The sequence below is a fragment of the Enhydra lutris genome, unplaced genomic scaffold (genome assembly GCF_002288905.1).
Source record: "Enhydra lutris kenyoni isolate GAN:26980312 unplaced genomic scaffold, ASM228890v2 scaffoldscaffold60, whole genome shotgun sequence".
In the NCBI taxonomy this organism is placed as follows: Eukaryota; Metazoa; Chordata; class Mammalia; order Carnivora; family Mustelidae; genus Enhydra; species Enhydra lutris.
The window spans coordinates 4995824-5021556 of NW_019154144.1; the positions used below are offsets into that span (position 1 = coordinate 4995824).

General features: G+C 34.2%; 1 protein-coding gene across 5 annotated transcripts in view; it reads left to right on the top strand.

The window, feature by feature from the left end:
• LOC111158551 (PDS5 cohesin associated factor B) overlaps positions 1-15586 on the top strand; it is a 133555-nt gene extending 117969 nt beyond the window's left edge. For 2 of the 5 annotated variants that reach the window (XM_022520648.1, XM_022520650.1), the window contains exons 31-34: positions 7339-7775; positions 7866-7976; positions 10929-11067; positions 12512-15586. In XM_022520648.1, coding sequence (XP_022376356.1) covers positions 7339-7775; positions 7866-7976; positions 10929-11067; positions 12512-12547 — 723 coding nt within the window. In that variant the 3' untranslated portion in view covers positions 12548-15586. The remainder of the gene's footprint in view (positions 1-7338; positions 7776-7865; positions 7977-10928; positions 11068-12511) is intronic. The other 3 variants (XM_022520649.1, XM_022520651.1, XM_022520652.1) reach the window with 2 other exon arrangements.
• The last annotated feature ends 10147 nt before the right edge of the window (positions 15587-25733 follow it).

Here is a 25733-nt window from a genome sequence, read left to right on the forward strand (position 1 = left end):
CTAGGAAGATGTTGCTGCGGCTGAGGTCGAAGAGGTTGCTGTCTGTGTTCTCCTCAAGGATTTTGATGGATTCCTTTCTCAAATTGAGATCCTTCATCCATTTTGAGTCTATTTTCGTGTGTGGTGTAAGGAAATGATCCAATTTCATTTTTCTGCATGTGGCTGTCCAATTTTCCCAACACCATTTGTTGAAGAGGCTGTCTTTTTTCCATTGGATATTCTTTCCTGCTTTGTCGAAGATKAGTTGACCATAGAGTTGAGGGTCTATTTCTGGGCTCTCTATTCTGTTCCATTGATCTATGTGTCTGTTTTTGTGCCAGTACCATGCTGTCTTGATGATGACAGCTTTGTAATAAAGCTTGAAGTCCGGAATTGTGATGCCACCAACTTTGGCTTTCTTCTTCAATATTGCTTTGGCTATTCGAGGTCTTTTCTGGTTCCATATAAATTTTAGGATTATTTGTTCCATTTCTTTGAAAAAAATGGATGGTACTTTGATAGGAATTTCATTAAATGTGTAGATTGCTTTAGGTAGCATAGACATTTTCACAATATTTATTCTTCCAATCCAGGAGCATGGAACATTTTTCCATTTCTTTGTGTCTTCCTCAATTTCTTTCATGAGTACTTTATAGTTTTCTGTGTATAGATTCTTAGTCTCTTTGGTTAGATTTATTCCTAGGTATCTTATAGTTTTGGGTGCAATTGTAAATGGGATGGACTCCTTAATTTCTCTTTCTTCTGTCTTGTTGTTGGTGTAGAGAAATGCAACTGATTTCTGTGCATTGATTTTATATCCTGACACTTTACTGAATTCCTGTACAAGTTCTAGCAGTTTTGGAGTGGAGTCTTTTGGGTTTTCCACATATAGTATCATATCATCTGCAAAGAGTGATAGTTTGACTTCTTCTTTGCCAATTTGGATGCCTTTAATTTCCTTTTGTTGTCTGATTGCTGAGGCTAGGACTTCTAGTACTATGTTGAATAGCAGTGGTGATAACGGACATCCCTGCCGTGTTCCTGACCTTAGCGGAAAAGCTTTCAGTTTTTCTCCATTGAGAATGATATTTGCGGTGGGTTTTTCATAGATGGCTTTGATAATATTGAGGTATGTGCCCTCTATCCCTACACTTTGAAGAGTTTTGATCAGGAAGGGATGCTGTACTTTGTCAAATGCTTTTTCAGCATCTATGGAGAGTATCATATGGTTCTTGTTCTTTCTTTTATTAATGTGTTGTATCACATTGATTGATTTGCGGATGTTGAACCAACCTTGCAGCCCTGGAATAAATCCCACTTGGTCGTGGTGAATAATCTTTTTAATGTACTGTTGAATCCTATTGGCTAGTATTTTGGCGAGAATTTTTGCATCTGTGTTCATCAAGGATATTGGTCTGTAGTTCTCTTTTTTGATGGGATCCTTGTCTGGTTTGGGGATCAAGGTGATGCTGGCCTCATAAAATGAGTTTGGAAGTTTTCCTTCCATTTCTATTTTTTGGAACAGTTTCAGGAGAATAGGAATTAGTTCTTCTTTAAATGTTTGGTAGAATTCCCCTGGGAAGCCATCTGGCCCTGGGCTTTTGTTTGTTTGGAGATTTTTGATGACTGTTTCAATCTCCTTACTGGTTATGGGTCTGTTCAGGCTTTCTATTTCTTCCTGGTTCAGTTGTGGTAGTTTATATGTCTCTAGGAATGCATCCATTTCTTCCAGATTGTCAAATTTGTTGGCGTAGAGTTGCTCATAGTATGTTCTTATAATTGTCTGTATTTCTTTGGTGTTAGTTGTGATCTCTCCTCTTTCATTCATGATTTTATTTATTTGGGTCCTTTCTCTTTTCTTTTTGATAAGTCTGGCCAGGGGTTTATCGATCTTATTAATTCTTTCAAAGAACCAGCTCCTAGTTTCATTGATTTGTTCTATTGTTTTTTTGGTTTCTATTTCATTGATTTCTGCTCTGATCTTTATGATTTCTCTTCTCCTGCTGGGTTTAGGGTTTCTTTCTTGTTCTTTCTCTAGCTCTTTTAGGTGTAGGGTTAGGTTGTGTACCTGAGACCTTTCTTGTTTCTTGAGAAAGGCTTGTACCGCTATATATTTTCCTCTCAGGACTGCCTTTGTTGTGTCCCACAGATTTTGAACCGTTGTGTTTTCATTATCATTTGTTTCCATGAATTTTTTCAATTCTTCTTTAATTTCCTGGTTGACCCATTCATTCTTTAGAAGGATGCTGTTTAGTCTCCATGTATTTGGGTTCTTTCCAAATTTCCTCTTGTGATTGAGTTCTAGCTTCAGAGCATTGTGGTCTGAAAATATGCAGGGAATGATTCCAATCTTTTGATAACGGTTGAGACCTGATTTAGGACCGAGAATATGATCTATTCTGGAGAATGTTCCATGTGCACTAGAGAAGAATGTGTATTCTGTTGCTTTGGGATGAAATGTTCTGAATATATCTGTGATGTCCATCTGGTCCAGTGTGTCATTTAAGGCCTTGATTTCCTTGTTGATCTTTTGCTTGGATGATCTGTCCATTTCAGTGAGGGGAGTGTTAAAGTCCCCTACGATTATTGTATTATTGTCGATGTATTTCTTTAATTTTGTTATTAATTGGTTTATATAGTTGGCTGCTCCCATGTTAGGGGCATAGATATTTAAAATTGTTAGATCTTCTTGTTGGACAGTTCCTTTGAGTATGATATAGTGTCCTTCCTCATCTCTTATTATAGTCTTTGGCTTAAAATCTAATTGATCTGATATAAGGATTGCCACTCCTGCTTTTTTCTGATGTCCATTAGCATGGTAAATTCTTTTCCACCCCCTCACTTTAAATCTGGAGGTGTCTTCAGGTTTAAGATGAGTTTCTTGTAGGCAACATATAGATGGGTTTTGTTTTTTTATCCATTCTGATACCCTGTGTCTTTTGATTGGGGCATTTAGCCCATTAACATTCAGGGTAAGTATTGAGAGATATGAATTTAGAGCCATTGTATTGCCTGTAAGGTGACTGTTATTGTATATTGTGTCTGTTCCTTTCTGATCTACTACTTTTAGGGTCTCTCTTTGCTTAGAGGACCCCTTTCAATATTTCCTGTAGAGCTGGTTTGGTACTTGCAAATTCTTTCAGTTTTTGTTTGTCCTGGAAGCTTTTAATCTCTCCTTCTATTTTCAATGATAGCCTAGCTGGATATAGTATTCTTGGCTGCATGTTTTTCTCGTTTAGTGCTCTGAATATATCATGCCAGCTCTTTCTGGCCTGCCAGGTCTCTGTGGATAAGTCTGCTGCCAATCTAATATTTTTACCATTGTATGTTACAGACTTCTTTTCCCGGGCTGCTTTCAGGATCTTCTCTTTGTCACTAAGACTTGTAAATTTTACTATTAGGTGACGGGGTGTGGACCTATTCTTATTGATCTTGAGGGGGGTTCTCTGAATCTCCTGGATTTTGATGCTTGTTCCCTTTGCCATATTGGGGAAATTCTCTCCAATAATTCTCTCCAATATACCTTCTGCTCCCCTCTCTGTTTCCTCTTCTTCTGGAATCCCAATGATTCTAATGTTGTTTCGTCTTATGGTGTCACTTATCTCTCGAATTCTCCCCTCATGGTCCAGTAGCTGTTTGTCCCTCTTTTGCTCAGCTTCTTTATTCTCTGTCATTTGGTCTTCTATATCACTAATTCTTTCTTCTGCCTCATTTATCCTAGCAGTGAGAGCCTCCATTTTTGATTGCACCTCATTAATAGCTTTTTTGATTTCAACTTGGTTAGATTTTAGTTCTTTTATTTCTCCAGAAAGGGCTTTTATATCTCCCGAGAGGGTTTCTCTAATATCTTCCATTCCTTTTTCAAGCCCGGCTAGAACCTTGAGAATCGTCATTCTAAACTCTAGATCTGACATATTACCAATGTCTGTATTGATTAGGTCCCTAGCCTTTGGTACTGCCTCTTGTTCTTTTTTTTGTGGTGAATTTTTCCGCCTTGTCATTTTGTCTAGATAAGAGCAGATGAAGGAGCAAGTAAAATACTAAAAGGGTGGCAACAACCCCAGGAAAATATGCTTTAGCCAAATCAGAAGAGATCCCAAATCGTGAGGGGGAGAAAGGGGATAAAAAAAGGTTAAGAAAGAAGGAAAAAAAAAAAAAAAAGAGAGAGAGAGAGAGAAAAGAAAAAAAAAGAAAGAAACAATTAAAAAAAGAAAACCAATAAAGAAAAAAAATATAAAAGGAAAAAATATATATATATATATATTAGATAAACTAGTTAAAAAACGTTAAAAAAGAAAAGGGTAAAAGTTAAAAAAAATTTAGCAGAAGAAGAAAAATAAATTGAAAAAAAAAAAAAAAAAAAAAAAATTAAATTAACTGCAAGGCTAAAGAATCATGGGGAGAAAGCCATGAGTTCCGTGCTTTGCTTTCTCCTCCTTTGGAATTCCGCTGCTCTCCTTGGTATTGAAACTGTACTCCTTGGTAGGTGAACCTGGTCCTGGCTGGGCTTCTTGTTGATCTTCTGGGGGAGGGGCCTGTTGTATTGATTCTCAAGTGTCTTTGCCCCGGGAGGAGTTGCACCGCCCTTACCCGGGGCCGGGCTGAGTAATCCGCTCGGGCTTGCTTTCGGGAGCTTTTGTTCCCTGAGCGCTTTCCGTAGAGTTCCGGAGGGCGGGAATGAAAATGGCGGCCTCCCGGTCTCCGGCCCGGAGGAGCCGAGAGCCCGGGGCCCCACTCCTCAGTGCGCCCTCAGAGAACAGTGCCGATTTACTCCCGTCACCCTGCCTCTGGCCGCGCTCTGAGCTGACCGAGCCTGCGACCGGTTCAAGGTAACCCCGAGCTGAGAGTCACTCCTCGGCTCTGTCTCTGTAGCCGGCTTCCCTGTTCTAATACCTGTAAGCTCTGCGACACTCAGACACCCCCGATCCTTCTGTGACCCTGCGGGACCTGAGGCCGCACTGACCCTGCGTGGGCTTCACCCCGGTTAAGCCTCTGGAGCGATGTCCCTCAGCGGAACAGACTTTTAAAAGTCCCGATTTTGTGCTCCGTTGCTCCGCCGCTTGCTGGGAGCCGGCCCCTCCCCCCGCGGTCTATCTTCCCGTCGCTTTGGATTCACTTCTCCGCCAGTCCTACCTTTCAGAAAGTGGTTGATTTTCTCCATATGAACTCTTAATAAACTAATACAAGCAGGGTATTTCCTTAACATGCTGAAAGTTTTATCTGTTTAAATCAGTAGTCATTGATTCAGTTACTCTTAAGTTATTCATAAAGGCAAAATGCTTGAAGCATTTTTATTAAAAATCAGCAAAACAAGCTACTGTTGTCATCACTATTATTTAAGATTGTTCTAGAATATTTGACAAATTCAGGAAGACATGAACTAGGAGTCAAAGATATGACAATGAAAAAGAAGAAACATTCATTTTTATTTTTGTATTCTTAGAAAAATAAGAGAAGCAATTGAAAAACTAAGAATTTAGCATGGTAATTTTTCTTTATATCAAAACTTTTTTATATATATTATGTATGTTATATATTACATGTATATATATATTCTTTATATACACTTGTGGGGAAGGAGATTTGCTACACCACAATAACCACTACAACAACAAAAACAGATAGATTCATTGATCTAAACTTCCTTAAAAAAAAGTAGGGGGAAACTATGTGGAGATACCCAAATTGAGAAACATACAAGACTTGAAGACAAAGAAGGCATACCATGTTCTTTAATGGGAAAAATGAATAAGAAAAGATGACCGTTCTTTCTAAATGAATCTATATGTAATTATAAAATTCCAGTATGGTTTTAAGCACATGTGGAAGAATAAATAAATACAAAAAAGAAGAGTAATAATAAGATAAGCACAGCCAGACACAAATGTATTTATTTATAATTAGTAAAATATTATGCTGCTATTACAATAGCTCAGAAACATTATTAATTTTTAAAACATAATACAAAATAAAGGAGGCATTACAGGTCAGTGGTTTTTTAGATGATTGGAATATTCTTTGGGGGGTCGATAGGAAAAATAGTTTAGAACTTCATCTCAAATCCTATTAAGATACAATAATGTCTTTTTGCTCAGGCAGCCATAACAAAATACCATAGACTGGGTGGCTTAAACAAATTAATTTTCTTACCATTTTGAAGGTTGGGAATTCAAGATCAAAGTGCTGGCCAGTTTGCTTCCTGGTGAGAGCTCTCTTCCTGGTTTGCAGATGGCCACCTCACCGTGTCCTCACATGGTGGAGAGAGACAGAGGTGTCTCTCTGAGGGCCCCAGTCACAGTGATGATCTCATCTCCAGTATCTCCCAAAGACCTCTTCTTCAAATACCATAATATTAGGGTTTATAGGTTCAACATGTGAATTTTGTGTGGGCACAATTCAGTCCATAACAAATAGGAACTAAAATTTAAATATACACAAAAAAATAGAATGTGGATTAAAATACTAAGACTCCAGTGTACAAATGAGCAAAGAACATAATACCAATGATGTAATTAGGGAGTTCTCAGACAGGAAACAAAATGACTATTAAACTAATCAGATGATTTTTGTTTTCTTTTCACTGATTTTTAAGAATGTAAGTTGGCACAAACTTTTTGGAAAGAAAATTTACGTTAATTTATGGGTATTGTGAGGTATAAGGGTCATATTATTCTTGATTTCTTTGGAGAATTTCCTCAGTTTCCATCTTCTGGTCAGTGGTATAAATTCTCTGATTATAGACTAGGCTTTTATTTTAACTTTGAGTTACAAATTAAATGATTTAAATTGTTTTATTTTTAATTAGTTGTACATGGAAAGAAGCAGTATCTTTCAGAAGTGATTCAGAACTTACTAAAATTTTTAATAAGTGACTAATATGTTTAACTTTTCTATCTTGCAATCTCCGTTTATAAAATAAAAGTAGTTCTTTTATGGTGTCTAAGCATGATATATAGCATAGTTGATAGTTTATGTCTTATACACTGTGTAATGAAATTAGAATTATTTAAACTATCAAAGCAGATCTTTTGTACTTTAGTTATCCATTGTTCATGCAAGAAATTTAGAATTTTTTTAATGAAATAAATAGCTCTTCGTTAAAATTTATAATTTAATAAAATACTGATCTTGAGAGGTTTCCATTTGAGGCTCTCTACCATAGTAAAAATAAAAATATATCCTCTTACCTAGATAATTTTTTTAGTTAAAATACAAGTAGTTATGGTTCTGATGTGTGCTTAAGAACTCTACATTTTATTTAAGCACATTTTTATGACAAAATAGCATGTTTTTTGTTTTATTTTTCAAATTGGGCATACTTAACAATTTTATGTTTGAAATTGTGATTTTTATTCCTAGTCTGAATTGGACAAACCTAGAAGCCGGAAAAAAACACCTGTCACAGATTCAGAAGAGAAATTAGGTATGGATGACCTCACTAAGCTGGTACAGGAACAGAAACCTAAAGGTAGTCAGCGTGGACGGAAGAGAGGCCACACGGCTTCAGAATCAGATGAACAGCAGTGGCCTGAGGAAAAGAGGCTCAAAGAAGATATATTAGAAAATGAGGATGAACAGAATAGTCCACCAAAGAAAGGTAAAAGAGGTCGACCACCTAAACCTCTTGGTGGAGGTACACCGAAAGAAGAGCCAACAATGAAAACTTCTAAAAAAGGAACCAAAAAAAAATCTGGACCTTCAGCACCAGAAGAAGAGGAAGAAGAAGAAAGACAAAGTGGAAATACAGAACAGAAGTCAAAGAGCAAACAGCACCGAACATCAAGGAGAGCACAGAGGTAAGTACATGCAACTCTGAACTGCATGTATTTAGTGACTATGTTATAAATCATAATTTGATGCTATGCACATTTGGGTCTTCTCCAAAGCAGAGCAGAATCTCCTGAAGGTAGTGCAGTTGAATCCACACAATCCACACCACAAAAAGGACGAGGAAGACCATCAAAAACGCCATCACCATCACAACCAAAAAAAAATGTGTAAGTTGTTAAAAAAAATAATAATAAAAATAAAAATTAAAAAAAAAATGTGTAAGTTGTAAATAATATTAAGTTTCAAACCAGTTTCAAATTATTTTGCAAAAAAGTTCATAAATTTTCAAATATACATAGGGCTATATTTAAAATCCCATATATTTACTCTCATTACACTAGGTAAGATGAAGTTTTTATAAACTTACCTAGGTGATTGATATCCCAATTAACTCTCTGATAATATTTGTACATTTTTACAGGTCTTAGGCAAATCTTTATAAATGAATAGCAAGTAGATTATTTCCAATACAGACTTTATAGTACCTGGAGATGAGAAGGTATTTTTAAATAATCACATCATACTGACCATGTTGCCTTATCATTCCACACTAGAGTTTTTCTTAATGTCTCTCCTCAGCAGGAGGAAAATAGTTTTTACATTTTTGTAAAATAGTTTTTGTAACTATTTTGTAGAATAGTTTTTACATATTTGCTTTTATTCTTTGAATTGTGTAGGAAAGTAACTGGCATTATTTTTCTTTAAATTATATCTACAGAAATTATCACATGTAGATTTGAAGTTTTTGGTGTTTTGATTTTGTTTCTTTTCTAATCAAATTAACACATCCATATCTACATATAAATAGTTTTGGAAGCACACGAACACATTTATAAGAAGTTACAGTAACAGTTCTGTACCTAAGATTATTAAAGTAGCAGGAGTATCAGTACTGTAATTTGTATATTTTGCACTTTTCTCAGTTATTTAAATAGAACTAGAATAGCATGTCTTCCATATGTCAGAAATTCTGCAGTTTTCTTAGAATAATCTCATTACATAATTACATCAGTGCCATGGCTTTTCAGACTTGCCAGCACACCTTGGCTTAATACTTAACTTATCTTAGAAGTGTTTCCTATTCCTGTGTATTCCACAGGAAGAGGAAAAGTTGCCTGAGTGTCTAGCTACTTCATGTCCTCTTCCATTTAATTTTTTCCTTGGGTAAAAAGTAAAGGTAAGTATGTTTTTGTGGTAGCTTTGTAAATGTGTTTGGATTCAATTACAGAAAATAACTGTTTTTAAACAAATTCTTAAGGAATATTAAATTTCCACAATTTTATAATGAGGAAATAACAGAATTATCTTTGAGGCTCATAACTGTAATTTGTTTATATTTGGACACCAAAAAATTAAGGACTTAAATAATTATCATGGCATTTCCTCATAGGAATGTCCTAAACCAACCAAGTGTTTCTTTTAAAAATCATTGCGAAAAAAAGACTCTGTATTCTGTCTTAACAGTGTATCTTCCCTTCACAGGGAACCTCTTTTTTAAGAACTAGTAGAATAACATATGTTATGATCTGCCTGTTTTTCTTGTTCTGACCTCAGTAGAATTGAGAAAGATTGTATTTTCCATGTAATTCCTGTTTTTTTCTTTTGTTAATTCTGAAAAACTGAATCATATAAAAAAATATACTTGGTTTGAGTGTGGATTAAAAAATAGTTTGGATTACCTAAGAGAAGTGATAAACTGTATTCTTAATTTTTTTTTTAAAGTTGCCATACAGAGAATAATAAGGTGATGATTATTGCCAGAAGGAAGTAGGTGTAGGGCACTTGGGCAAAATGGGTGAAGGGGAGTGGGAGATATGGGCTTTGAGTTTGGGAATGAATAAATCACAGGAATAAAGGGACACGGCATTGGGAATATGGTCAGTAATACTGTAGTAGCATTGCATGGTGATAGATGGTAGCTATACTTGTAATGAGCATAGCATAATGTTTAAACAAGTTGAATCACTGTGTTGTGTACCTGAAAGAAACTAACATAACGTTGTGTGTCAGCTGTACTCAAATAAAAAATGTTTTTAATTAAAGAATATACATGCAGATAGAAAAAAGATATTGAGAAGGATACATTTGATTAAATGGTGATATCTATTACATATATTTGATTGCCTCAAAGAGTTCTAGTACTTCAGACAGTACTAGGTGCTAGGGGATATAGTGGCACAGAACAGACATGATTCTTGTTCTTATGGAATTTACCATCTAAATAGGCATGTACTCATTACATAATCACTCTTAAATATAGAATTCTAAATTATGATATGTGCCCTGATGAAAATTTAGGGTACTGTAAGAGAACGTAATGAAAGAGCTTTGGAATTGGGACGTTTTCTCTTTGTAAAGTGACAGTTGATTTCTTGAAAATAGTAGGAGTTAGGCTGATGGAGAGCAAGAAGAACACAATTGGAAGGAACATTGGATTTGAAGGTTCCAAAGTAGGAAAAATCTTGGCCAATTCAGAGAGTTGAAGGCAAGAATTTGCCAGATTGTAGTTGTGAGGAATTGGGGAGTAGAAAGAGATGGGAATGGACAGGTAGCCAAGGACTGTTTGCAGGGCCTTATATACTATGTTAAGGAGGTTTTTGGAATTTCTGTCAATATAGTAGGTAGTTATTGAGGGGGGAGGAATGACATCAGCTGCTTTTACATTTTTAGAGAAGAGGTAAAGAGATGAGAATGGTTTGGAAATGTGTAATAGCAATAGAGGTGAAGAGAAGTGAATAGGATTTGAGATTTCTTTGTAAGAATTATGAGGTCAAATGAAGAGTGGTACACTAGTAAGGACTCCAAATTTTCTGTTTTGAGCAGCTCAGTAGATACAGATGCCTTTTACTGAGTGGAGAAAAGGTAACAGGAAGAGTAGACTTTGGTTTATGTTTTAAAATCCTTTATGGTATTGGTCTCAGTCACACGTTTTTGTTACTTGGTCAATGTTTGTAGGTGAGATTCTGGGATTAAACACTGGTTTAGGGTTTAGAAAATATTTCTTGTTTTGTAAGGTAATGAAGGATAAAAATGATAATAATTGAGAATTTATGAAATAAAGCATTTCTACTACTCAAAGATCAGAATGTTCATTTTATTTTACATCTGTTTTACTCTAGCCGTGTAGGACGCTCCAAACAAGCATCTACTAAAGAAAATGATTCAAGTGAAGAAGTAGATGTGTTTCAGGGTAGCTCTCCTGTCAATGATGATATTCCACAGGAAGAAACAGAGGAAGAAGAAGTTTCTACAGTAAATGTATGTGTTTATTAGAGTACCGTGTATGATAGTATAGAATATAGAATAGAGTTGGTAAATATTTAATAAGATATATATAGCACTTGCTCTTATAAGTCTAAGTATTTATTTGCTTTTCTTCGTAGTTTGTATAGTTGTTTCATCTACCAGCTTGGATAATTACAGAGTATCCTTTAAGGAATACTGAGACTCTAAGTGCGAATAATAGATTTAGCCTTGTCAAAGTGTAAATATCAGGTTGAAAGCTGAACATAGAGAAGAACAAGTAGCTGTCTGATGTTACTTCAGGCATTTAAGTTGTACCTTGATTTTAGAGCACTCTTATATGTTAAATAGACTGTGGTTTATGTTTCTTTTTTCTTGGGAGTTTCACAGTGGAAACTGGAAGTTAACCATATAGGATAAAATCACATCTTTGAAATTTATAAAATTGGTAACAAACATTTCTTTTACAAAAGTGGAAATATGATTCTTCCTGAGATTTTTTTTTTTTTTTTGAAGAATGGCTTTGTCAGTTAACACATTTGAGTATTTCTCTTTGGAAGAAATACTGTTAACACATTTAAGTCAGGACTATTCTCTTGATGATACACTAATGCTGAGTCTTTGGATCAGCACAGCCAGCCATCTTTATTTGAGAAACCTGTGTTCTGAGATGTAGTCCCAGAGCTGACCCCCGCCCCTCTGTGCTATTTAACAGCAGCACTTCTCTCTGCATCAGGGTTCATTTATATGAAGGGGTTAAGACCACAGAAAAATATCTGAACTCTGTGGTCTCAAACTTGTTGGGCTTGTTTCTTAAGGTATTTTTTTTATTGTTTTGAGTGTAAAAATAAGGCTGATAAATTCTCAGTGATTAATGTCTTCATCCAAAAAAATTTTTTTAAACTACACCATAAATTAATTTTAATTAAAATCCTGTTCTGTTTAATTCCTCTTATTACCAGTCATTTTTGAACTAAAGTTTTATGCTTTCATTAGTATTTGCCAGTAAATTGTAATATATCTGAAATTCAGATTATTTCTATGTATTTGATGATTGTTACAATCCACATTCAATAATGATTTTCCCAGAAAAACAACTGTAAGCCTAAGTTCATAAGGACCAAATGTTTTCTTTTACCACAGAAACATAAGTGAGAAAATATTTGCAATTGTTTTTCTTACTGTTTACATTGAATTCTGTTCATTTCTCTTTGAAATTATTAAATAGAAAAGTAAAATAGTTTTTTCTTCTCTGTCGTGGGAAAAACTATTTGTGGGAATTCAAATATTATATAAAGTCTAAATATGTGATGATAAGGTAGGAACTTAAAATAGGAGAAGGGTTTCCAGTGAAGAAAAAGAAAATCAGGAACAGCTAAGAATAATGATTGATTAAAAAATAATTAATTACTGCTATGTCTAATATTTTAATTAAGCATCTGGTAATTTTCCTTTTAAGGTACGGCGGCGAAGTTCTAAAAGAGAAAGGCGATGAACAAATGTAATTAATAACTTTCTGTGTGAAAGCTTTGAGAAGAAGCGTTCTTTTGTCAAGCTTGAGGCTAAGTAAAGCCTTTGATGCACAAAGTGGGACTGCCAGAAAGTGGACAGTTGGAACTTTCTTTGATGACCTCATGTGTTTGTGGTCACAGCGCTTTAGCCATACGCTTGGTGATAACATTGACTATGGAGTCTTGTGGAAGTGTGATGTGCGATGGCTATGTAGACATAAACTAAAGAAAAAACTTGTAAATATATTTTTTTCCTTCCTCCCTTCCTCTCTCCCTCCCTCCCACCCTCCCTCCCTCCATTCCTTCTTTCCTTCTTTCCCTTCTCTTTCTTAATGTTTCTGACTTCTAAAGTGCTTGTATAGCTTTTATCGGCGGCTTTAAACTGACAGTACCCAACTGTTTATTGGATCTATTGATTTGGAAAGAGTTTGTTAGGATAGATCTTAAGCAGTAATCTGTCAGTGTTTATATTTGTATTCTCTGCAATTTTACTGTGAAAAAATTTTTTCAACAAATGGTGTCATTTTCTTGATGTCATTGTTTGTTGGAGAGTAAAATGGTCTCTTTCCCTTGTGTATCTTACCTAGTGTTTACTCCTAGGCACCCTTAATCTTCAGAGGTGCTAAATTGTCTGCCATTACACCTGAATGATGCCTCCAATGGGAGGACACCACACAAATTGTGAAATAGTCCTGAAGTTTGATTATTTTACACCTCAGTATTGGTCTCAGAATTTTCTGGCCTTTCGTGGCAATGAAAATTTTAAGAAAAGAGAGATTTAAAATATTTTAATTTTAAAGAGTGTGTTATAAAATAATGTACTGAATTCTTTATCCCATTTTATCATCATCCCTTTTCAGTTTTTATTAATCTACTGTATCAATAAAATTCTGTAATTTGAATTAGTTTTTAATAGTCTAGAATGTTATTGTGTATAGATATTTCCTCTTGAACATTATGTTCAGAAAATGCAAATTATTACACTATAATATAAAATCTGATATATACGCATAGAAAAGTTCCAGTTCTCCATAACAGTGTAAAGTTAATCAGAAAGAAAAAATTTTATTGATGCAGTGTGTCTTTATAAAGCTGTTCTTGAAAGCAAGTGTTTTGTATTTTATATAGTGAGTTGCATGTTTATGAAAAAGTGCTGAAAATGGGATGTGCTCTTTTCTGTAAATTCATATTTAGCCATAGTATATGATAGATTGCCCCATAACATAGTTTTTCATCAAGAGTTTATTATTGTACTTTATTTTGGAGCCAAAAACTTGTTTTTGGGAGAGGGGAGGGACAGGGTGGGAGTGATGTATCCAACTATCTGAGCTACTGTAGGTATCACAATCTTATAAATTTTGAATGAAATTCCACTTCATCTAGATTGGGAGAAGTGGAAATTTATTTGGATTTAGGGCAGTTCTTTTTTTTTTTTTTTCTCCATCATAATCTGCAAAATATAGAAACAAATTACTTCAGTCAGTATCCTTTATACAGTTTTGTAAACTGTATTTTGAACCAAAATATAAAAGTTACTATTTAATGCTTGCCTAAATTCATTGTAGTATTTCAGGTGCTGTTCTTTTGTGTTTTTCCACAGTTAACATCAGAAAAGAAAATCATATCCTAACTTACTAAATTTATCACATTGAATAATGGAGCATTCTCATATAATACACCATTATGTTTAAGGTATATTTCCAAGATTGGTTATAATAGATGGGGGGATATAATAAAGAAGCTACTATTTTGGAAAATGACACTTTACTATTTTCCAATGTGTATCACAATTGATGTGATTATTTTCCTTTTAAAGATTTCTTCATGTTTATGAAACGGCCTTTTATTTTTTAAAAAAATGTTTTGAATTGTGTCTTAATCTCTCAATATTTAACTATTTTTCATTTCCAACAGTGCTGACACCAGTGATTATGGGAGGCTGCTGTATACAAGGCAGCTAATGTTGGACCAAGATGCATTGGTTTTTAACCATTTCATGAGCTCAGTTCTCCCAAACACGCTATTTGTATCTCAGCAGTACAAAGGCATGTTTTTAAATCTATAAAATAAAGAATAAGGGATAGCTTTGTATTTTTGTCATTGACTAAATTGCACCGGAAATGTTTATGGAAGTATATCTTTAAGACCATTTTATAAAACATAATGAAAAAATGATTGTGGAGGATTTTTTATTTGCATGATCACAGTTAACCAAATTTCATTGCACATTAATTCTGTACATTAGTTCACAAAAAATGTTCATTGTAGATTTTGTTTAATGCCAATAAGTCTGTGATTTTACAACTTGTCTGTTCACTTTTTGGGAGGATTATGATGTAAATTTTCCATTTTTCTGTAGAAAAATAGGTGCAATAATGATCCAAGTTTTGGTGTCCTGAGTCTTCATCTTAGGGTATTATTTTATTATTATGTTTAAACTTAACACTTCATGTGCTAATATTTGGAGAGCCACATACTATAACTAAAGTAAAATTAAGTATGTATACAATAATAATTGCTAACAGTGGGTTAGCAAACTCTTAAGTGATAATGTTCATTTTGAAAAATGTGTACTGTATAAAATTAAGAAAATATTTTAACTCACTATAACAAATTCCATTATGAAAATCTTATGATTCTTCAGTGAGGTTATCTTGCTGCCCTCTGTAGCAAGTTCACTTAATCTACATTATAATAAGATTCTTGCTGCAGTGCAACAGGAAGCTTTTTTTCAGTGATCTCCACTGTATATGTAAATTACAAATGTGGCTGTAAAACTTGTTCCAGGTATTAAAGGTTAAATTACTTTCTGTATCTTCTTACAACTTGTAAGTTTGATTTTTCAGATTTCCTTTTGCCCACTTGGAAGAATGTCAGGAATTGAAGAATTTGTTTAACTTAGGTCTATCTCCCCTACCACATAGTATTATGTCACCATAATGAACAATTGGTATTTAGATAGATAACCAATTTCAGACACATTTTTGGATTTTCTGTGAAGTTGAATAAACATGAAACCTAATATGTAATTGTATTATTTTATTTATGTGATTCTATATACATATTTAAATATGTTTACTAAATGAAGAAAGGCACATTTTGATGGTTTTTTATTTTGAAGCCTTTGTTGCATGGAAAGGAAATGTATTTCCCAGTAACATTTTTTCCAAGCTTTTTGTTTAAGCTTCTCATATAAAATTTTGGGTAACAAAGATTCCTAAGTGCTAGTTAAGTTAAAGAATTGCATAACTGAAGAAAATACATGTATCATAGAAACTTTAAAAGTAAGCACTGAGAATGTAAGTTCCTACTGGCACTTTTACTTATTTGTTCAGCAATTATTTATGGAGTACTTACTATGTGTTAGGCTAGTTACAGAGGATCAGGTGTGATCTAGATGGAGTAAGTCCCTGCCCTTGCAGAGCTTACATTCTCCACAAGGGGGTGGGGGAATAAGGAAACAATAATTAAATATGTAATATAATGTCAGATTGTGAAAAGTGTGGTGAATGTAAAAAGGAAAGGCAAGATAGATAGTAGAAATGATTGGGAGGAGAAGCTATTTTGTATACTTTGGAGCTGTGTTACTCAGTACATAAACTATAGGGTTATTATGCCTTTATGATGAAGTTATACTTTTATAATTATAAAATGTCACTTGATATCTGTGCAAATACTTCATGCCTACTTGGTCTGTTATTAATATAGCCATACCAGTTTTGTTTTGTTTGCATGACAAACCTTTTTCCGTCCTTTTATTTTTGACCTATTTATATATATCTTTATGTTTAAAGTATGTGTTATGTTAACATTTTATACTTTCATCTTTTTCTTTTATCTAGTCTTAGAATCTTTGTTCTTTAGAGTGTTTAGACTGTTTTGGTATAATTACTGATGCAGTAGGTTTTAAATCTTGCTGTCTTTTTTGCCATCTTTTCTTTATTCCTTTATCTGCTCCTTTTCCGACCTTCTTTTGACTCAGATACTATTGACTTTGAGCAATGTGGTGATTAAGGGTGCCAATCCCCACACAGTTGAAAATCCACATAGAACTTTTGAGTCCCCAAAAACTTAAATACTGATAGCCTACTGTTGACGAAGAACCTCACTAATAACATAGTTGATTAACACATATCTTGTATGTTGTACGTATTAGATACTGTATTCTTAAAGTAAGCTAGAGAAAAGAAATTGTTATTAAGAAAATCATAAAGAAAATTATTTATACCACTGTGCTCTATGAAAAAAGAACCTAGCTCAAACTCCTGTTGTTCAAGGATCATCTGTACTTATTACTCTCTCTCCTCTTTGCTTTTTAGTTATGCTTGGTTGTATTATTTTTCTGTGGTACCCTACAGATTACAGTATCTGTGCTTGGCTTATTATAGTCTGTGTTATATTAATGCTTTTACTACCTTCTGAACAGTTCAAGAACTTTAAAATTGTTCAACTCTGTTTGTTGCCTCCTATTCTTTGTGCTATAGTTTTCATGTTTTTTTGTGGTTATAAATCCCACAATATTATTACTTTAAATAGTGTTCTTTCTTATTTACATATACATTTTCTCTTTGCTATTTTTTTTTTATAGTTTTGTGCTGTCACCTTAATTCCTTTTCTGTCAGCCTGAGGAATTTCTTTTAGTATTGCTTATAGTGCAGGGCTTGTGGCAGTTAATGCAGCATTTGTTTGAAAGGTCTTTATCACACCTTCATTTTTGAAGAGTATTTTCTTTGGATACAGAATTCTAGATTGGCACTTTTATTTATTTGGCAATTTGAAACTTTGCATTCCATTTTCTTCTAGTTTTCATATTTTCTGTTGCAAAGCAGCTGAAAATCTTTGCTCCTTGTAGGTCTGGTATCTTTTTCCTGGCTTTTAGGATTTCCTCTTTGTTTTTAGCAGTTTGCTGCGGTGGGCCTACTTACGGTTTTCATTTTATTTATCTTGCTTGGGGTTTACTGAGCTCTGGAATCTACATGTTGATATATTCTGTCAGGTTTTAAAAATTCTTGGTCATTATCCCTTCACATATTACTTCTACTCTATTATCACTTCTTTCTGACACTCAAATTATAAATATGTTGTACTGTTTATACCCCATGTACTCTTCATTTTCTTCCCTTTCTTTCTGCTCTTGTTCTCTCTATGTGCTTCAGTTTGGATATTTTCAACTGATGCATCTTCAGATTTGCCAATCTTGTGTTCTGCCTTGTGCAGGCTTCCATTTAGCCCATCCAATTAGTTAATTTCAAATATTGAATTTTTTAGTTTTAGAATGTCCAGTTGATTATATTTGATAGATTTCATTTCTCTGTTGAAAGTCCCTTTACTCTTTTCCTTCCTTTTCCCTCTTCTTAACAGTGCTGGCAGAGATTTGAATTATATAACCAACTCCAACATCTGAATCATCTGTGGATCTTAATCTATTACCTGATTTTTCTTTCTTATTAGTCACATTTTTCCTGATCATATTTCTTTCTCCCTGTATCTAGGGCTTGTATTTTTTTTTTCTTTTATGCAGGACAGTTTGAATAAAAGAACTGAAGGATTGATGTTGATGTGATTTCTTTTTTTCTTTTTCCCCCAAGAGAAGATTTACCTTAGAGATCGCTTACCTCAATCCATGGAGTTGGTCTTGGGATATAGCTTTAGTTAGACTTAGTCCACTTGTTTCAAAAGTCTTAAGGGTAAGACTTGTATTATGTATGACCAGCCTTTTCCTTTGGCACACCAAGACTATAGGAGATTTCATTCTGCCTTTCCAGCCCAACCTCTCAGCAGGAAGATTATTTTATATAGGATAGTCAAAGAAGATTCTTAGAAAAGGTGACATCTGAGCATGGACTTCCATTATGTGAGGGATCAAGCACTATGAATACCTGGGGAAAAAGTATTACATGTCGAAGGAAGAGTAAGTGCAAAAGTCCTTAGGGAAGAATGAACTTGACTGTATCAGTAATTTCAAGGAGGCATGTGTTTTTGATGTGAAAGTGACCACAGGATAAATGGGTAGGAGGGAAAGTCAGGAGATTTTAAAGACCCAGATCATATTTGTATGTCTGTCAGGAGTTGTGCTTAGAATTTGATGGTAATCTATTGTAGGACTTGGAGTGGGAGAGTGGCAAGAACTGGACTTTTTGTTGCTTCTGTTGTTAATTTGAAAAAATACAGTTGAGAGGCACCTGGGTGGCTCAGGTCATGATCCTAGGGTCCTGGGATTGAACCCCACATCAGGCTCCCTGCTCCTTGGGGAGCCTCTTCCTCCCTCTCCACTGCTAATGCTCTCTCTCAAGTAAATAAAATCTTTTAAAATAGAAATAAAAAAATTTTTAAAATACCATTGACCCATGAACAAAGCAAGGTTAGGGACACTGACACCCCCCTCCCCCACCCCAGAAAGTGAAAACTTGTGTATAACTTTTTAGTCCCCCCACATTTAACTACTAATAGCCTATTGTTAAGTGAAAGCCTCACTGGTAATAGCTGATTAACACATATTTTGTATGTTATATGTATTATATAGTGTATTCTTACAATAGAGTAAGAAAAAAATGTTAAGAAAATTATAAAGAAGAGAAAATACATTTATAGTACTGAATGTATAGGGAAAAAAAATCTATGTATAAAGTAGACCTGCACAGTTGAAACCTGTGTCACTCGGGGGTCAGCTGTTCCTGCAACTCAACGTGTCCACAGTATGGAACACATAACCTTTCCTTCCCATATCTGGTCATCTTTCTATATCTGAAAATAGAACTAGCATTATTGAAAGCATATAAAATGCTTCAGGCTGAGATCTTAGAAAGTGATGGATAAAAATATAAATCTCATTTATTGTACATAATTTATATTCTTTTTTATTTTAAGAGAGCATGAGCCAGGGTGAGGGGAGGGGCAGAGAGAGAATCTTAAGCAGGCTTCATGCCCAGCGCAGAGCCCAACATAGGGCTCAATCTCACGACCCTGAGATCATGACCTGAGCCAAAATCAAGAGGCTTAACCAACTGAGCCACCCAGGTGCCCCGTAGTTTACATTCTTGAGCTAATATGTTTAACTGGGTTCACAATATAATCTGCATTATGGCCCTTGGGTGCTTATAGTTTTGTATAAAAATCTTGGGTGAAAAATTATCAGAGAGAAGGTAATATAGTTAACACCTTATAGATGATGTGTCAATGTTTGGGGGTTGGTGCATACCAGATCTGTCCGTTTGGGAACCAAAAGACCCGTTTGGCTGAGATGGAGAACTTTGAGTTGTGGTTGGGTAGTGGGGGGATACTTTGCACATGTAGTTTGAGGGAACATTGGGTAGGGCTTCAAATTCTAAAGCCAGCTAAGGGAGCTACTGATAACTTTCAGAGCAAGAGAATAAAAATACAAACTTAAGACATTTAACATGATGGCTTTAAAAAAGAGTGTGTAATACCGTTAAGGGGCTTTAAACAGAGGGTCCAGTTAGTTAACTGTAATATAAGAAGATTAACTTACTAGTTTCCTCTGTAGAAGCAATTACCTGTCTTTAAGATTCAAACTGTTCATAATGGGAAATTGTTAGAACTGAGTTCTACCATTATTCAGATAGACAGCATTCACATTAACAGGTAAACATTTTTGTTTCTATTTAAAAATTAACACAGGGATTTCCTAAATACTTTCCTATAAAAAGAAGTCAAAACAACACAGACATTCAGAGCAAAATATGTTCACTAGATCAGGATTTCAGTCTGTCGTACTTTCTCATGCCTATATACATATTATCTTTTATTTTTATGTAAAGGATCATATTACACCTTTCTACAACTTTCTCCTCTACTTAATATTCTTATAAGGCTATCAGAACATAGGGGTTTATCTCACCCTTTAACAACTGCCATGATTTACTTCACTATTCTGTTGGGCATTTAGGTTATTTACATTTTTCACTGTTAGAAACAATGCAGTAAATTATCATCTCTGTGTATCTCTGTGCTAAGGTGCCAGGTTTCCTATGCAGAGAATTGTGATGTTCCTTTAAATTACAAATTTTGCCCAGTTGCTTTCTGAAAAGTGTACCAATTAATGCTTTTTAATTTTTTGTCAGTCCAATGGTTACAGAATTAATTTGTTTTCATTTTCATTTCTCCAATTACAAATGAAACCGTATTGTTGCATAGGTTTTCATTTGGGTTATTTCTGTTCCATGAATTACTTGTTCATACTCTGCCAATTTTTCTATTTAGTATGGGTTTTTTTTGTTTGTTTTTTAAATCATTGCTATCTTTGGGTAAAAAGGGAGGAGGTAGGGATGGGTTATGGACTCTAGCCACACTGTTTTACATTTCCTTATAAAAAGGTACTGCTGTTTTGAGCTAGCATAGAGTAGTCTGGGGTTTCACTTTCTGCTATTTCAGCTGCCCGCAGTCACCTGTGGTCCGGAAGCAGGTGATCCTCCTGAAGTATTGTCAGACACTTAGTAGTAGCCTTGCGCTGTCATGGTGCCTGCATCATTCACCTCACTTCATCTCATCACATAAACATTTTATCATCTCACATCATCCTAACAAGAAGAGTGAGTCCACTGGAAATATCAAAATAAGATATTTTGAGAGAGACCACATTCACATAATTTTTATTTCAATACACTGTTGTTTATCAGTAGTTATTGTTAATCTCTTACAATGCCTAATTTATAAATTAAACTATACCATAGGTATGTATGTATGTATATGGGAAAAACATAATGTATATCTAGGGTTCGTTCTATCCACATCAGGCATCCTCTGTGGGTCTTAGAATGTACCCTGCTGTGGATATGGGGGGCTGCTGTGTGTGCTCAAAGTGGGCTTACCATCTTTCTTTACTTGTTCTTGCAATATTCTCTTGCTTATTAAATATGTAGAAGATACCTTCTAGTGAGTCACTTATCCTTAAGTGTTTTAAAATGGTATTTTATGGGGCGCCTGGGTGGCTCAGTGGGTTAAGCCGCTGCCTTCGGCTCAGGTCGTGGTCTCAGGGTCCTGGGATCAAGCCCCGCATCGGGCTCTCTGCTCAGCAGGGAGCCTGCTTCCTCCTCTCTCTGCCTGCCTCTCTGACTGCTTGTGATCTCTCTCTGTCAAAAAAAAAAAAAAAAGTATTTTATGTCCTATAATACAGAAGCTTTTCCCCTTTGTAAGCTCAAATCTGTATTTTTCATTATGGGTTTTGTGCTAACTATAAGATTTTAAAAATACTTTCCTGTTTTCTTCTAATACTTAGGATTTGTTTTTTGTTTTTGTTTTTGTTTTTACATCATTGAATCCACCCGGGGACTATTTTTGTATATTGTGTATGATTGTGGTGTAACTTAATTTTCTCGTAAGCGTACAGTTACTTTTCTTAACACAGTTTATTGTATAGTTTCTCTTCTGTCCTGGTTTGAGATGCCACAGGTGTAATGAACTTAATCTCTTTATCTACCTGGATCTCTGTACATTCCTGTCACAACATGTAATGTAAATACTATACCTATGTAACATGTTTTTATATTTGGTTTGAAAAATTTTCCTAAGTTTTAATTTTAACATGTCTTATTATTCCTGGCTATTCTTGGTTTCTCTTCCTTAAAATACCAACATCTTTATAATAATACTGATAGCTTTTTTTAAACAGGCTTCCGTTCAATACACCTTTATTATTTTCTTCATAAGACTAGGCTTTGCATCTTTCAGAAAAATATTTTGTGCAGTTTAGTGTAATTCAAATATTATTATCATTTTTTTATTTCCTAATTGGTTATGCCCACTATGTAGTTTTTCAGCTACTTTCCTGAATTTGTATTGGTTTTAATAGTTTTTCATTTAATTCTCTTGGATTTCTTAGATAGATAAATGCTCTCCAAATAGTTTTGTCAGTATTATTTCAAATCGTTCTGATACTTATATATCATGTTTTTCTGGTCTTACTGTGTTTATTGGCACCTCTAGGGTGCTATTAAATAGAAAGCTTCTTGCTTTTTTCCAGTTTAAGAAAGTTTATATTTCTGTTTAATTAGGGCTGTTAAAAAATAAAATTTGGAGTGTATATTCTGTGTTTGCATAACAGTTTATGGTTTTTTAAAAAATATAATTACTAATGTAATGAATTATGTATACAATCATCCTTGCTTTGGTAGGATTAACCCAGCTTGGCTTGGTCTTGCTGCCAAGTATGCTAACATGTTACTTAATATTCTTATATTCATGTTGAGCAGCAAGGTTGGTTTATAATTGCCTTTGTTATGTTATCCTTATTTGAGTATTGGATAAGGGGTTTTGCCAGCCTTCTAGAATTAGTTGAAAAGCAAATTGTATTTTTCTATGAAACGATTTATATAACATAGAAGTCATTTACTTCCTGAAATCTTGATAGATCTTACATTTAAATTGTACATGGTGCCTTTTTAATATTTTTAAAAATTCCAAGTTAAAAATATTCCAGACATCCAGGAAATAATACAGTAGACCATCATGATCTCATTCTCCAAGTTTAAAAGATGTTAACTCTTTACTATATTTTTCTCACTTCTAACCCTCCCCACACCTCCAATATATACACATGTTTTCTCCTCTCCCTGTGAGCAGCAGAATCTCTCAGGAATGTTTACCAATCAATGTTGCAATGTTTCTTTATTGCGTTTTAAGAATAAACATTCCATAATTATGTGCCAGATGCTATGGAGTGTTTGAATTTACATTTGCCCCCTTAATGGGGAAGATACGCTCATTTTTACTATATGTGCTATGCAAAAGCTGCATCCTTCCTTTGTTTTTAATAAGAAATAAGATATTAAAAGGTGTGGCTAAGGCTTATAACCTCTTTTGTCCTTTTTTACTAACAGATAACTATGCTGATGATAATGTGGGTCTTTCCCTAAGTGTTTTCATCCTCATTTTACACATGTATTTTAAAAAAACTACATGGGATTATTTTATGTTTTTAAATATTATGGAAAAAAGCCCATTGTATCTATAATTTTGGAACCTGCTATTTTTCACCCAGTACTGTGTCTTTGAGATATAGCCATGTCGATACCTGTTGATCTTTCCATTTTTTCACAATATAGTCCCTGAAATTGGTATGCTGCTTAAATCAGTAATGTCTTAAAATTAGCAGCATTTGTTTCTTAATGACAAAATAATGGTGTACCTTAAAATTGATGTCATCTAAGATTTGATTAAATCCTGTAGTTAATTCCTCTTAATTGCTTTTGTAAAGCATTCTATTGTTTGAATAGAGCTCCGTTAATCATTATAAAACACAGTTAATCATTTATCTTGTTGGTAATCAGATATTTTGCACTTTCACTATTACAAACTATTACCAAAGTGAACAAGCATCCTTCCTTCGTAAAAACAACCATTCTGAATGGAAATGCTGAATTTAATGAATATGGATATGCTACTTTTATATATTGCCAAACTGCATTCCAAAGTAGTTGTATTACTTTATATTCCCACCAAGGATGCATAAGAGATTTTGTTTGCTTTTCATTTTTAGACTTGTATCCATTTGAAATCAACTTTGTGTATGCTGTGGGTTAGGGGTCTTATTTTTTACAAATGCATAGCCATTCACCTCAACACTATTACTTAGTAGTTGATTCTTTCTACTTTTATTTAAATGTCATATCTGTCATATACCAAGTGACAATGTATTAAAAACTGTTTATAATGTTTCTAGGCTCCCTTTTGTGTTCCATTAGTGTATGGATATACTCCAACAACCAGTGTATTTTCATATTATAGTTTTGTAGAAAGGCATCTCCCCTATTAATACTCTTCAAAATTGTCTTAACTTTTGTCTTTTCACATGTCCTCATGAATTTTAAAATCAGTTTGGTAAATTCTGGGAAAAGTCCTTAGGATTTTTATTCAAATTGCATTGAATTTTTTTTTTTTAAGTTTATTTTGGAGAGAATGACCATCCTGTTGATACTGAATCTTCCCACCCATGAATAGAGTCAGGTGATGGTTGTCTGTCTTCTATATCAGTAAAGTGGTACGTAACAGTCATGCAAATTGTATCTTTTCTTAAAATTGCTCTTTCTAATTGTTTGTTGCTGGTGGATAAAACACTAGTTTAATCTACCTTTTCTCCTTTACCATGAGTCCTTTGAGGCCCAAGCCAAACTTTTTTTAGAAGCTCTTACTATCTTTTTAGCCTCTTTTATGGTTGTTTAATACAAGGTTTTCACTTTTTCTTAAAGTGAAGTTGTGGTAACCAATATTTTCTTTGGTAATTGTGAATGGATTTTAAAATTTGTTGGTAAAAGTTTTTAATAGGTTATTTTATTTTATAAATCTCTTCGGCAGCTCTATGTATTTTTTTTTTTCTTGACTCAAAAGTCTTTGGCATCTCTTGTTTTACCTCTGTCACTGGATTTCGCTGAAGTTTTCTAAGAACCAGCTTTTGGTTTTATTTTAAAAATTTTTTTTTCTATCACTATACTATTTTTTTCCATTTTATTTTATTTCTTTTCAGTGTTCCAGCTTTTGTGTGTGTGTTTTTTTTTTAACTATTTATTTATTTGACACAGAAAGAAACAGAGAGAAAGGGAACACAAGCAGGGGGAGTGGGAAAGGGAAGAGCAGGCTTCCTGCTGAGCAGGGAGTTCAGTGTGGGCCTTGATCCCAGGATCCTGGGATCATGACCTGAGCCGAAGGCAGACGCTTAACGACTGAGCCACCCAGGTACCCCCAGCTTTTGGTTTTATTGATTGTTTTTTGTTGTTGCTTGTTAGTTTTGTAATTTCTACGACAATCTTCATTTCTTCTTTCAACTGTACTTGAATTTATTTTAGTTCTTCTTTTCGTCTCTTGAGTTGTATTTTTGGTTCATGTACCTTTAGTCTCTTTTGTTTTCTAATATAGACATTCTGAGTACTGCTTGATTACATTTCAAGGGATTTTTTTGTTTTGTTTTTTTGTAGTGTTCCCCTTATTACTCCTTTCTAAATAGCTTATAATTTTAGTTTTGATGCTTAAGCTAGGTGGTTTTTTATTTTCTTCCAGAGGACTTTTAAAAAAATTCTGAACAGATAGGTTTGAAGGTGGGGGACTGTTTTTATTTTATCTTTTCGTGATTAATATTCAATTTAAATATGGGCCAAGAATGACACTTGCGTGATTTTGCTTCTTACTCTGTATTGAGAGATTTTTATTTGTGTGTTTCCA